Genomic DNA, 14,554 nt, shown 5'->3' on the forward strand with positions numbered 1-14,554 from the left:
ATGAAGTCCACTTTGGGAGTCCTCAGTCTGGCCCTGGTCCTGGTCTGGAGTCAGGCCAATGACCTGGCCTGCAACGAGACCTTGAGTCCAGAAGAGCTACACAAGGTCTGGACCAGGACTGAACAAGGACTAAACCAGCACTGAACCAGAACTAAAGCAGGAATGAACCAAGACTAAACTAGGACTAAAGCCGGGCTGTGCTAGGACTTAACCTGGCCTAAACTGGGACTGAACTAGGATAAAGTCATAACTAGACCCCAACTAAACTAGGACTAAACCAGCACTGAACCAGAACTAAATAGGACTGAACAGAACTAAATCAGGACTAAAGGAGGACTGAACCAGCACTAAATCAGGACTAACCCTGTTTGTACCCAGGTGGAGGGGGACTGGGTCTTGGCCTGGCTTGTCTATGATAAGACCAAACGTCCTGAGGTGGACCCGTTGCCAGGTTTCGCAAGTTCTCATGTGGAGCTCCGAGTCCGGTCCAAACACAGCCTGACCTTCCATGAACGCAACGTCTACGGGTAAGTCCTGGACTAGACCAGGACTAGACCTGGACTAGATGTCTGAACCCTGAGTCTTAACCTGATTCCTTATTAAATGAATCATTAAAGGTCCTATATTACACAAAATGGACTCTTATAACACTGTTACCCCTTCTAAAACAGACCTGGAGTTATTTTGTTTCATTCACACATGTTTAGAGTGTTGGTGGTTTTCAGATTCTAGAATGTGACAATGTCATACTTCCAGATGGGGGCAAGAAACACATTTCCCTATTAATGACATAGTACTTTACTATGAAATACCTAAAAAGAAAATGAACAAATGTTGAACCTGGTCATTTCTATTACTGACTAGAGCCAAGAGCTCACTGTCTTACAAAGGAAATCTGCATTTGAACAAAAATGTAATGAATTTCTGGTCCATAGAATGTTGTCATCTGAACCCCAGCAATTAGTCAACATCTTCAAAGCTCAAAATGCTCTGTTTCACCCTGTGATGTAATGAAGTGGTAGTTTTCAAGTTAGCAGGTCCTTTAGTTCAGTAGAGATTCCAGGGCTGAAACCATCCAAATGATTCTAGTGAAAGTGTATGGAGTTTAAAAAGAGGAACACTTCCTATATTACCACATGACATCACAAGGTGGAACAGAGTGTTTCTGTTTGCATAAATATGCAGGGTTTGTGTGTGAAAGGCTCATGGGGTACAGAATGAAGGTGTGATAGTGGTCGGTTGTAAAGCTTGTCACACTCTGAGTATAGAAGTGAACAAAACAGTATTTCCACACATTGTGGCTGCTTCTCCTGTTAAATGAATTAATTCCTGTTAAATCCAGCCCCGTTGGCAGGGCACTCATGTCACTTTTGAGTTGCCCAAAGGCTGAGTTTGGGTTTATGAATTTAACTTTCTTTTAAAATCAGGGGATCACCTCCCCGTCCTCCATCTGACACCTCCAGCTCCATTTTGTTTTTTCATTTTCAGAGACGGAAAATGTGCCGAGTACATCATGAACCTGACAGTGCCCCACAGTGACCACCACAACGACAGCGACCACAGCCATCACGGCCACCATGACCACCACGATCACCACGGCCACCACGGCCACCACGGCCACCATGGTCACCACGATCACCACGGCCACCACGATCACCACGGCCACCATGGCCACCACGGCCACCACGGCAACCATGGCCACCACCACCACCACGGCCACCACCATGGCCCACATGGCCCCCACAGCGACCACCACCACCACAGCAACCACAGTGACCATGGCCCACATGGCCCCCACAGCGACCACCACCACCACAGCAACCACAGTGACCATGGCCCACATGGCCCCCACAGCAACCACAGCGACCACCACCACCACGGCCCCCATGCCCTGCACATCGAGGGGGCAGGTGAGTGTGTCGGATGCCCTCCCTTCCTCTTATACCCCCGTGTGTCTGTGTGTGTCTCTCATGCTCTCATACTGTCATGCTCTCACGCTCTCATACTCTCATGCCCACACACACTCACGCTATGTGTGGTTTCAGTGTTGCACAAAGACGGAGAGGTGAAGCAGTTCGACGACTCGTCCACATTAGAGTTCGTCCACGCATCAGAGCACACCATGACAACCCTCTACCACAGCAAGCCCTATGGGACCTTCCTGCTCTCCTACAGTCAGTGTTGGTTTAGTCCTGTGTACTCCTGGTCTAGTCCTGGTTTAGTCCAGTTTTAGTCCTGGTTTTAGTCTTGGTTTAGCCTTGGCTCAGTTCCAGTTTAGGTCTAGCTCAGTCCTGGTTCTGATCTGGTTTACTCCTGGTTTATTTTAAGTTTGTACAGCACTGTATTTTAAAAGTGCTTGAGTTTAACCTTAGTTTAGTTTTGGTTTAGTCTTGGTTCTGACCTGGTTTTCTACAGGGAGAGAGGGAAATCACAGTGAAGTGGAGGTTCTGAAGGATTTGGAGGAGAACAGGAGACTGGCTCAGTGCCTGAACCTGAGCGGAGACAACTTCGGGGAGTGGAGCTATGACGGGAAGGCGGGTAAACAAACAACAAGCTAATAAATAAACTTACAAGCAAGGATGACATAACAGTCCTCAAACTCTCATATCTGTGTGTCCTTCAGATTTTTGTCACAAGAAGTCTGCTGCGGAAGAGAAGGAGAAAACGGAGGATTCTTGAATCGAAATCACCAATAAAAATATATATACATACTGTTTTTCCTTTTCTCACTAAAGTTGCTGTCTGGGCTGTTACATAGTCAAACATGCATGAATGACATCTAAAAGCCTTTCACGTATGTTTTAGATGAAGGAACATTATAACACAGTAGAAAGGTAATAAAAAATAAAAAATAAAAATATTTTGCAGAATACCCCCTCTTTAACATGTGTAGCAGTACAACATAAAGCTAGAGCAGAGCTGGAGTAGAGCAGAACTCTGGGGAGGAATAGACATGTGCCTGAGTGTTTCTGCAGTAATTTCACAGGAGTGTCTCCATGTTTAAATGTCATGACCCTATACCTTCAGCACTGAGCCCTCATGAAGGCTGTGGTGGCACAAGCACATCTGTGTATGTCCTTAAATCAGTCCTAATCTACAAGAGTGTTTTAGTACTGTTATAGATGGTGAGGGGAAACCTACCATTTACTCACCTGAAGTTGTATTTGGAGTGATTCATGCCTTTTTGAGCTATCTCTCTTAAACTAAAACAAACAATTGGTTTCTATTTTAAACACAAACATTGCTTTTCTTTTAGAGCTGAGAAATGGTGAAAGCAACTTTTCTTTCTGTTCTGGACTATGGTGATACTTTGTATATGCAGGCTTCACCTTCCACTCAGCACAAAGTGGACCTTGGGTCTCATGCATCAGCGGTGCTGAGTTTCTCACCACTGCATTATCTGTGGGTTAGTTGGCTGGACATCAGTAACAATTTGCAGAAAACAGCATATAGTTCATATTTATGTACAAAGCTATACTGTGGAACCTTCCGGGGTACCTCAGTAATCACCTTATTATGAGCTCACTGGCTTTGTTCCTCCTCACAGATAGTCTTCACTGTACCTGGAAAATCTGAGCAGTTCTGTCAGATTTCCTCTCATTATAAGAGTCTGATCTCTTCATTATAAAAGTCTGATCTCTTCATTATAAGAGTCTGATCTCTTCATTATAAGAGTCTGATCTCTTCATTATAAAAGTCTGATCTCTTCATTATAAGAGTCTGATCTCTTCATTATAAGAGTCTGATTCTAAGTGGGAACAAGCTATTAGGGGTAAATATAAGAATAGGTATAGCTGAAAGGTGCTATATAAATCCAGTGATAAATTAATATAACATTTTGTGATTTTTATTTTTTTTTGGTTTGGAGACAAATTGATCCAGATTCTTCTCAGAATGGTTGATTTAACTAAAAATAAGTGAGTTACAGATTTCTATTAATGTTTTACATGTCCATGAGATTGAGAGTTCCTTTTATCAGCAGCACACCAACGCATGGTCCCTCAGAACAGTAAGAGGTTTTTAATCACTTAATACACCATTTTACCGAACCCTCTTTTCAGCTCCACTGGTACACGCCCACTGAGACATATGCACGTTATTCTCCACTTTGATTTTCTTAATCAGTGATACACGTAGGATTCAGAAGTGTGAGTGTGTGCGTGTGTGTGTGTGCGTGTGTGTGTGTGTGTGTGTGTGTGCATGCGTGCTTGTGTGTGTGAGACAAATTCTGTGTTAAACTCTCAAACCTCATGGAGCTGATCACCTTTGTTCACCTTATGACCAAGGCCAGACTGAGCTGAGCCATGCCAGAGCAAACAAACAACACGAGGACATGTGGTCCAAAGGCACATCGGAAACAGAAGCAAAGGTGCTACTCAGCTACATTTACTTGAGCCACTTTTGAAAGAAAATGTACTTTTCAAGCCATATACTTCTACCCATACTTGAGTGATATTTTTATTGAGGTTTACAGTATTTACAGTACTTGAGTAATATATACTGAAGTGTAAAAATACTCTTACTTGAGTAATATATAGTGCAGTGTAACAGTACTCTTACTTGAGTAATACAGCAAAATTATTCAACCCCCACTGCAAATTTGGTTTATCGGTCAAATGTTCAAACTATCAGCTGTTTACAAAAAAGAAATCAAACAAGAACAATTTAAATAGCTCAACACAACTAATATTACAAGTGGTTTCTCCAAAGTCAACACAAAATGTTACTTTTAATGACTTCTGCAGTCTCAAAATGATTCAACCCCTGAATAAAATTCCTCATGAGAGCGTATTTTGGCAAATCAGGTGAGGTCTCCAGCACACCAGATGCAACCAGTCAAGGGCTTCATTAGTTGCATCAGGTGTACTTAACATAGAAGCCCTCAAATATCTGGATGGTTGACGGTGACATTTCATTGCATGTTAGAAATATGTTAAGAAAATAGTCCAAAAAGTTCAGAGAAGAAATCATTGTCTTGCACAAACAAGGAGAAGGATACAAAAATATAGCAAAGGCACTGAATGTTCTTAAAGATACAGCTGGAAGCAGAGTTCAAAAGTTTAAAGTTAAAGGAACAGTGGCTACACTACCTGAACGTGGCAGAAGAGTAAACTAACTAATGGCTGCCACCAGAGTCCTGAGGAGGCAGGTAGTAAGAAAGCCTTGACTGACTGCAAAAGACCTGCAGCAAGACTTGGTGGCAGCAGGCACTGAGGTTTCACTTTCCACAGTAAAGTGCATACTAAACGTTGAAGGGTTCCATGACATAGATCACTATTGACCCAAAGGCACAAGAAAAGTTGACTCCAGTTTGCTCAAAACTATATAAATAAGTTAAAGAGGTTTGGTGATTCTGTTCTGTGGAGCGATGAAACAAAAATTTAACTTTTTGGCCCTACTGATCAGCGGTACATCTGAAGGAGAAAGAATGAAGCATGAGTTGAAAAGAACACCCTGCCTACAGTGACGCATGGCGGTGGGTCAATGATGCTCTGGGCCTGCTTCACTTTCTCTGACACTGGAAACCTGCAGAGTGTGGAAATCAATTCAATCAAGTATCAGGAAATCCTGGGAAAATGTCATGCCATCTGTGAGGAAACTGAAGGTTGGGCGTCATTGGATCTTCCAACGGGACAATGAACGTAAGCATACCTCAAAGTATTGGCTTCAGAAGAAGTCCTGGAAGATACTAGAGTAGCCATCACAGTCACATGACCCATTGAAAATCTCTCGTGGGATTTGAAAAAGGCAGTTGTAGCACGCAAATCCAAGAATATTAGTGAACTGGAGGCCTTTGCCCATTAATAATGGGTTAAGATTCCTCAGGAATGCTGCCAGAAGCTGGTGTCTGGCTGCATCACGTTTGCAACAGGTCATATCAGCAAAAGGATGCTCTACTAAGTACTTAAGATGCTTGTCATGAAAGGGTTGAATCATTTTGAGACTGCAGTAGTCTTAGTAGACTTTGGAGAAACCACTTGTAGTATTAGTTGTGTTGAGCTATTTAAATTGTTCTAGTTTGAGTTCTTTTTGTAAACAGCTGATAGTTTGAACATTTTACCAATAAAACAAATTTGCAGTTGGGGTTGAATAATTTTGATTGCAACTGTATATAGTAGTGTAACAGTACTCCCACTGTACACTGAGTAAGTGTACAAATGATGTTGAAGAATGAGTCAAATGCAGAGGACAATTTCTCTATGGGGAAATAATAAAGCGTACCTGAAACCTTTTCTTTGAAATGATGTGTGTTGGGTTGGTCTGTGTTCTGTGTATGGTCTGTGTGTGTGTGCATGCGTGCGTATGCGTGTGTATAGTGTGTGTGTGTGTGTGTGTGTGTGTGTGTGTGTGTGTGCGTGCATGCGTATGTGTGTGTATAGTGTGTGTGTGTGTATAGTGTGTGTGTGCATGCGTACGTGTGTGTATAGTGTGTGTGTGCGTGCGTGTGTGCGTATGTGTGTATAGTGTGTATAGTGTGTGTGTGTATAGTGTGTGTGTGCATGCGTGCGTGTGTGTATAGTGTGTGTGCGTGCATATGCATGTGTATAGTGTGTATGTGTGCGTGCGTGTGTGTGTGTGCGCGCGTGTGTGTATGTTGTTCTTGTTGTTGAGTCTGAATTTGCTTCTTACTGTGGGCCTGTTATTAAACATGCTGTCAGTGTCATTTATCTTTTATTTGAACAAGATTAAACTCTGAGATTTCACTGTCTGCACTCACATGCACTCAAAACCAGATCATTCTGATCACGGTCCCTCTGATCACTTTCATCAGATTATAGCCAAAGAACTGAATTGAATTTTTCATTTGTATGGATTCTATCTGGACGACTGAGGATTACACAGACATCTCATCAGATTGTGGAGTCTGCAATATTCTTTAAAATGCATTGCACTCGGTTTGGGAAATGTGTAAAATTTTTAACATAGTTTTTTTTTTTTAAGTTACAGTTTATGAAAAAAAGTAGAGAGCAAAAAGTTGGAAAATACAAGAAGTATAGCATTGAGTTGAGACTCCCTTTACCTATGTAATCAACACAGAAAACTCCATCCAAAATGCACTGTTTTACACACAAGGAAGGAATTTCTCTGACATTTTAAATCTTCATTTAAGTAAATAACTGTTGTCAAATCACACCTATTACAGGTTTTGACAAGACTTGGCCCTTGTTTACATTATGATTGCTATTTTTTTGTGTGAAATCCTTCAGTCGTCCCTCTGTCGTCCAGGCATTGGTATTGTGGTTGCTTGGTAACTTTGCCAACATTACAAAAAAATTAAAACAATCCAAGCACAATTTTAGTAAAATCTAGCTATGAAATTGGTCTAATCCATCATAAGTCATTTCAAAGGTCTAGAGTGTTGGCGGTACTCACAAACTGAGCAGGTTTTGAAACTTGTTGAGGAGATGGCTCTTTCATCACCAACCGAAACACTAGAGTGAACTAAGAGTGAGGCCCTTCCTGTCACGTTCACCTGGTTACCTGGATCAGTCTCTCTCTTTCTTTATGGCAAGTTGGGCAATAGCAAAAATAGACAACATTCTAATACAGGGTGACCAGATTTTCAAATTTCTAAACTGGGACACACCTGGGTCGATATAAGTCAAACTGTGAAAAGAGCGTGTAAGATTGTGCATTCTCGTCATAATCTGAGGGACTTCTGTTGCTGCATTTTTTTGCCTCCCTGGTCATTCGTAAACATGTATTTCTGTATTTTGGCAAAACAAATGACTGCATTTATTGAATTTATTCTCCTCTGTAGTGTTGCCAGGGATCAGATTTGTCAAAAATTGTGATAGTCCCATTTTAGGCCTGGTTTAGACCTGATGTATTTCTGATTTAATCTTAGTTTAGTCCTGGTTTAGACCTGATGTAGTTCTGATTTAATCTTAGTTTAGTCCTGGTTTAGACTTGATGTAGTTCTGGTTTAATCTTAGTTTAGTCCTGGTTTAGACCTGATGTAGTTCTGTTTTAATCATAGTTTAGTAAATACTGATAAATAGGGATGTCTGGTCACCCTTGAATAATAAATAAATAATAATAGTAGTAGGAAATAAGAAACACTAAAAAAAACAAAAAACAAAAAAAAACATAAAATACATTTCATATCAATCTCTTTCGTTCTCGCTATTTTTTTAATGCAGCGTTTTTTTTGTTTTGTTTTTTTGTTGTTGTTTTTTTTAATATATACAATATAAACACTACATAAAACAGACATTCACGATCATTCATAATATAGTGGAAAAGAAGATTATGGAAACATATAATAAAATAACTCACGTTAGATCAAACCTTTTTTTTTTTTTTTTTCGGTAGATCATACCTAATAAAGAAAACTAAATGAAAGACGTAATGACGTCTACTCACGTATGACGCTCCAGAATAACGCCCCTGTCGTCACTTCCTGCGTCAATTTCTGTTAGATCCAAGATGGAGTCGTGCGGAGTGAAGCTGAGTTTCTGGGAGGACGGGCCGAAGCCGGGACAGTTTTACTCTTTCCCCGGGGTCAGTGGCGGCGGGGTGGGCTCCGGAGCGGCCTGCGGACCCGTTAGACACACGCTGTGAGTTTGACCCACCGGAGACAGTGGAAAAACGGTTTTTTCCGGCTGTCTATGCGCCAGCACAGACAGGAGCCGAGTCATGCTAAGCTAACGGCTAAGTGCTCTAAATAAACTCCTCAGATCATCATTAAACATAATTTACATACAGCTCAGCACCTCCGTATGCCTTTTGTAATATTAACAATTTATCTAGACGTTTAAAAGGAAGCGTAAATCAAAAACGAAACCAAAAGTGAGACTTGGTCAATAGTGTGGAATTTTCTCTGATTCAACTTCCATCCTTATTCTTGTCGCAGAGGGCAATTGTTGTGCAGCAGTGTGAGGCACACAGTAGACGGACAATACAGTTCAGTAACACAGCTTAACAGTGTAAACAAACATTCCCTTATAAATAGTCCAAAAGAATAGAAGATGTAACCGCATTTCACCACGACTGATCCAGGCTGTAAGAGCATTCATTCTAGTTCTGGCTTCAGAAATAAAAGAAGTCCGAGTTCTCTGAGTTGAGAACTCGGCTGAGAGCGGGTGTTCAGGGCTCTCCAGTATTTGTTGGGCATTGCAAATCCCCCTTCTGTTGTAGATTTCCTACTCAGTAAGACTATAATTTTACCTGCCATTTTGACCAACCGAGCCAGACGAGTTCTACTAGACAGAGAGAGGGCCCTGAACCAACAGACAATGATGTAGCTGGCTGCGGTTTAAACTATTGTAATGTTTGTATCCAGTAAATGTATTTTTCTTGTCTTATTCATGCCTGAACCTTACTCATCCTTGCTTACATTTTTAGTTAAAATGAAGGTGTAGAAAGCTATATATTATGTATAATATATCTATAAAAATAATATCTAATAAAAATGTGCATTGTGTAGGTTTATAACACAACTACGGCTCCTCTCACATCTTGTTGGTGTTTTGTGCAGTAATCCCATGGTGACCGGGACCTCAGTTCTGGGTGTGAAGTTTAATGGTGGTGTGATGATCGCTGCAGACATGTTGGGTTCATACGGTTCTCTGGCGCGGTTCAGGAACATTTCTCGCCTCATGAAGGTAAAAGAATGTGATATTTAAATATAAAACAACAACACAAAATATGACTTTTTAAAATCACTTTTTTTTTGTTAATTTTCAGGTGAACAACAACACGATACTTGGAGCATCTGGAGACTATGCAGATTATCAGTATCTTAAACAGGTCATCGAGCAGATGGTGTAAGCAGCTCTCTTCTCTATTTCTCTTTGAATATTGTAGAGGCTCATTTCTGCTCCACCTTTGTACGTAAACAGATGCATGCATTCCAAGTGTAATAACCATCACTGCATTTACAATATACTTCCTACTTACTTTTCTGTCAAGGCTGTGTTGTGTTAAATAACCATCAGAGGGCGTTAAAAGTTGGAGATTTAATGGACAAAATAGAGCAACACATAAACAAACATGCAGGCGCTCAGGGCAGGTTTTAGATCAGATCTGTTGGAAAGGAGCTTAGAAAACTAGGTCAAAGGAGCATTTATTTTGCAGCTGGCTGCAGACACTTTTTTAAAAGTTTAGCTTCTATTGTATAGATGTGTTCACTACTGCCCCCAGTGGTCAGCTCATGTACAGCTTCAGTGATTCCAGTTCTGAGATGGGCCAGATTACGGACCGAACTGTGCAGAGGACGGACCAAACCGCGCAGAGCATAAATGAGTCTTAACTCCCCATTTGAGCGTGACATAATCACACCCTCCAACTGGAAATCCCCCAATATTGATACTTTGTAGTGACATCATGCTGGGGGGGTTCAGCAGTTGTCATGGTGACACAATGCACACATTATCAAACAATGTCTGAAAACTCAAAAGATACAGAATGGTTCACTTTCACTTTCCGCGGATGGCGGAACTCGGAAGAACTCAGAGGAGACTGAGCAAAGATTCCAAGATAGAATCTACGATGGTTGTGTCCAGTGTCACTTGTATGAACAGTTTTCATTGTAAATGGATGGTTTGGTGGTTTAAACGACAATTTCAGTCACTTGAATTACTGCAGTACCTTACTGTGTCTGTATTGGCAGTTGGTATCTTGCATGTTTTTGGCTCATTTCCTGCTAACGTACCAAAATGATCAACTATCTCGTGACACCAACTCTTTCATTTCACTAATATACTGAATTAGACTATTTACACTGAATTATACAATTTACTTAGCTTTCTGGTTAGCGTCTATGTTTTTCCCCGAGTCGGACACACGAAACATAATAAAACAGTTGAAGCGCAGACATGACGTCATATCCGAGATCCGAGTGGGAGATGTACAGATAAATGAATGCAGCATTAAACGGCACATTTTGAGAAGCCTATAATCAGTCCTCGGCATGCATGGTTCTGTTTAAGAGTTTGAGTTTCAACAAAAAGATAAGAGAAACTAACTGAAAAACTGTTGGCTGATTCTTTGTTTAATGTGAGGGTTTGTTTCACAGCACAAATCAGCTCACCTGTTAAGAGTTCCAGCTAAGTCAGTTCTTTATAGTAAAATTGTGTTAAAACAAAACTCAGATAAAAGTCCAACTTGCGTAACAGCTTCAGACGCAGAAGAGCCTTTAGTTACCTTCACACTCCCAGGGAAGGTTGATGATGTCAGCTGCAGAGTATCAGCGTCACAGCCGACAGTGTGTTGTCTTGTGTTGTTTTGTGTTGTGTTGTGTTGTGTTGCCTGACGGTGTCTCCTCTCTGCAGGATCGATGAGGAGCTCCTGGGAGACGGTCACTCTTACAGCCCCAAAGCCGTTCACTCGTGGCTCACCCGCGTCATGTACAACCGCCGCAGCCGCATGAATCCACTGTGGAACACCGTGGTGCTCGGGGGCTTCTACAACGGAGAAGGGTACGGACAGGCCTGCCATCATAATGACTACATCCACATATGGTTTAATACATAACAATGGATCCATTCGTTTGGGGGTCAATATTTATCGTGCTACATTTTCTTTGCACATCGGGGAAATTGTTGGTTATTTTTGGCTATATGATGAGATTTGAGCCAAAGAAGGTTGAATAAATCACTTCTATGACTCAATACAGATGCAAAGTAAGTACTAAAGCGTTAAATTATCGTATTTTTCATACATAACGCACACCAGATTAAAAGGCGTATTAAGCGAAACAAACAGATGACACTTGAGACTGATCCTTGGCCCAGGCGTCCACAATCCATTGGCAGATCGAGGCGTAACTCGCCCGGTGTTGCTTCCCTCTCTTGGTTAATGTGGATTATGAGTGTGAATGCAGGTGGATCATTTAAGTTTGTTTCTTTATTTGCTACGAGGAGAACTCAAATATACATTGAGAAATAATGTGTTTAATACAGCTTTGCGCACATTTGTTTACATTTTACAGGACCAAAGCTTAAAACCACATGGCTAATTTGCATAAACTCTAAGTGCTGAAGAAACGGCTCCCTCCTTGTGCCCTGATGCAGTCAGCTTCTGTTGGACTAACTTATTCCACGAGGCTCCTGACTATGGTTGCCGTAATACTTGGAAATCCATTAAGTAGTGCAGCTTCACTTACCAAAGTCGTACTAACACATTTGACAGATTTTTGTGCGCCATGTGCCACATGAAATCGGTTTGGAGTCAGTAAGCAAAACCAGAATTCATGTGTGCCTTATAATCCAGTGCACCTTGACAATTTTTGAGAAAATTAAAGGATTTTAAGTGTGCCTTATAGTTCAGAAAATACATTAAGTTTTAAGTAGCTCATATTTTTTAACAATATTGTAGATTTAGAATAGTTTTTTTGTGGTATAAACCTGCTTTAGTTTTTTGTGTCAGTGGCATAAATTAGTTATAATATTATCGTTTATTGTCTGTATAGCAATGTATCGCACTTCAACATTTGTTATTGTGACAGGCCTGGGTATGGAGCATTATGGAACCTCTGCAGCCTAGCAACAGAGCCCAGGCTCAGGGGTTCGATGTAGATTTCAACCCCCCATATGTGATTATCTTTCCCCATGTATTTGAGCAAATGTGTCTTGCCCCAGTACAGAGGTCAAAAGAAGTCCACTGTGTCCTGTCTGTCTTCAGTTCTAAAAAACTCTGCTCTGGTATCTGAGAGTTGAAAATAATTTGGATGCTTAGAATGAAAGATAAGTGAGGAATAACTTTGGATCACTGCAAACTGTTTAAAATAAACTAGTTCTGTCAACAACTAGCATGCTGACATACAGATTCTGGGACAATAGAATGCTTTATAATTGTATGCAGACAGTACACAGAGGACTTATTTTGATCTCAAGAGCTGTTTATACAAGATATCTGTACTGGGGCAAGACACCTTTAAGTTATAGTAAATGCAGTGCAGAATAAAATTAATTGCTGCGCCAATTACCTCCACAGGATTTTTGGATGTTTTTAAATGATTACACTCCAGGTCTCTTTTTGAGGAGGTAACATTATTGTAATATAATGGCGTAAAGTTCACAAGAGCCTATTTTGCATAATGTATCATATATTAATAAGAAGAAATTATGAAAACATGTAGATTTCACCTGTGAGTGGTGGTGGTGTTCTGTTTGACCCGGGGCTTCCTGTTTGTGCAGGTTTCTAGGTTACGTAGACAAACTGGGCGTGGCTTATGAGGCTCCCACTGTGGCCACAGGCTTCGGCGCTTACCTGGCGCAGGTAAGAGCAGAGCACCTTTCATTAATGGGGACACTTTAAAAGATGCAAGATTCATCACAATTTAAAAGCAATTAGCAAATCACAAAGGCTGCAATTTTTGAAGTACAAAATCTCCTGTTTTATTTTGCATAAACATGTCCTGAAATCTGATTCTTGAATTAGTTTTTATAGTTCGTATTTCAGTCTTTTTGTCAATTCTTCTGGACATGTTTAAAATGTGAACTTTGAGCAGAATTCTATTATTAAAGCCACATTGCAAATCTATTGTCACTCACAATGCTTGTCAGAAAAAAACATTTTTTTGCCAAAAAACTAAAATAAAAGTGTCTGTTTTTTCTTCATTTTCATTGTGTTTATTGCACTGAAACATGCATCCTTACAGTGAGTGGGCTTGCATCTCCAGTGACCTTACTCCAATTGTCCTGCTTGTTTCTTTGGAAATGTTGTTCCTCTGGCTATAACATTCCACAGTGTGGCACAAAATATATTTATCTTTATGGACAACATTTGAAGTATGTTTTTAATTTTCTATTTCCATGGAATTATACAGATGCGACCTCCAGAAATGGACATACTGTAGCTTTAAAGGTTTTTCAGTGCAATAAAAACCCATGCTTTTATTTTATTTTATTTTTTTGTCTAAAAAGTTACATACTGTGGCTTTAAAATCAAGTCAAGTTTTCTAAATTCTGTTTGGGATAAATGTGAGCTCTTTTGTTTCTGTGCAGCCGCTGATGAGGGAGGTGGTGGAGAACAGGACAGACCTCTCCAAACAAGAAGCTCGAGATCTGATCGAACGCTGCCTCAAAGTGCTCTACTACAGAGACGCCAGATCCTACAACAGGGTCAGTGTGCTCTTCTGTCCCTGTCATCTCGTCTCCGTTTCTCTAGCTATGCTGCTATTTTCTCTGCTCCTCTGGGTTTGTCCCTCCATAAAATATGGTTTCATATTTTTGTTTTTTAGTATGAGATTGCCATAGTGACAGCTGAAGGAGTGGAGATAATTGGACCTCTTTCATCTGAGACCAACTGGGACATTGCACACTTGGTCAGGTGAGGGACAGAGATGAACTATACCATTATATACGTATATATAAAAGTATTCTTAATGAATAAAAAATTGTCTCTTTCTTCTACAGTGGATTCGAGTGAAGCCCAGCTCTAAATGGAGTAAAAGTGGAAGTGCTTCAATCCCTCCCTCATGTAGTTCTTTCTGATGTTTAATGTTTTTGTACAATTGAATAAATGCAAAATCCGAGAAGTCATGGATTCAACTGTCGAGTCATTTTTAAAAATTATTTTAAGAGTTTATCTGTCAGCTGCATGTTCA

The 14,554-nt window shown here is 40.6% G+C and overlaps 2 protein-coding genes across 2 annotated transcripts; both read left to right on the forward strand.

Annotated features, from left to right (window-relative positions):
* Positions 1-2,699, forward strand: LOC110156510 (sex-determining region Y protein-like). Its single transcript, XM_020920710.2, has 6 exons — positions 1-105; positions 379-527; positions 1,489-1,910; positions 2,046-2,174; positions 2,416-2,538; positions 2,624-2,699. Exons 1-6 carry the CDS (start codon positions 1-3, stop codon positions 2,677-2,679), a joined length of 984 nt encoding a protein of 327 aa, XP_020776369.2. The 3' UTR covers positions 2,680-2,699.
* A 5,701-nt stretch (positions 2,700-8,400) lies between these two features.
* psmb4 (proteasome 20S subunit beta 4) lies at positions 8,401-14,485 on the forward strand. The gene is made up of 8 exons (XM_020920698.2): positions 8,401-8,561; positions 9,482-9,608; positions 9,691-9,770; positions 11,277-11,423; positions 13,143-13,224; positions 13,953-14,069; positions 14,189-14,277; positions 14,364-14,485. The coding sequence occupies exons 1-8, from the start codon at positions 8,431-8,433 to the stop codon at positions 14,374-14,376; spliced, it is 786 nt and encodes a 261-aa protein (XP_020776357.2). The 5' UTR covers positions 8,401-8,430; the 3' UTR covers positions 14,377-14,485.
* Positions 14,486-14,554: the final 69 nt, after the last annotated feature.

This window comes from Boleophthalmus pectinirostris, unplaced genomic scaffold (assembly GCF_026225935.1).
Source record: "Boleophthalmus pectinirostris isolate CB_2022bp ecotype Guang Dong unplaced genomic scaffold, ASM2622593v1 HiC_scaffold_21, whole genome shotgun sequence".
NCBI classification, from domain to species: domain Eukaryota; kingdom Metazoa; phylum Chordata; class Actinopteri; order Gobiiformes; family Gobiidae; genus Boleophthalmus; species Boleophthalmus pectinirostris.

Coding starts and splice junctions, on each gene's coding strand:
- LOC110156510 (XM_020920710.2), top strand. CDS start 1: ATGAAGTCCACTTTGGGAGTCCTCAGTCTGGCCCTGGTCCTGGTCTGG. Junction 106..378: donor GTCCAGAAGAGCTACACAAG/GTCTGGACCAGG, acceptor GTTTGTACCCAG/GTGGAGGGGGACTGGGTCTT. Junction 528..1,488: donor CATGAACGCAACGTCTACGG/GTAAGTCCTGGA, acceptor TTTCATTTTCAG/AGACGGAAAATGTGCCGAGT.
- psmb4 (XM_020920698.2), top strand. CDS start 8,431: ATGGAGTCGTGCGGAGTGAAGCTGAGTTTCTGGGAGGACGGGCCGAAG. Junction 11,424..13,142: donor GGCTTCTACAACGGAGAAGG/GTACGGACAGGC, acceptor CTGTTTGTGCAG/GTTTCTAGGTTACGTAGACA. Junction 14,070..14,188: donor ACGCCAGATCCTACAACAGG/GTCAGTGTGCTC, acceptor TTTGTTTTTTAG/TATGAGATTGCCATAGTGAC.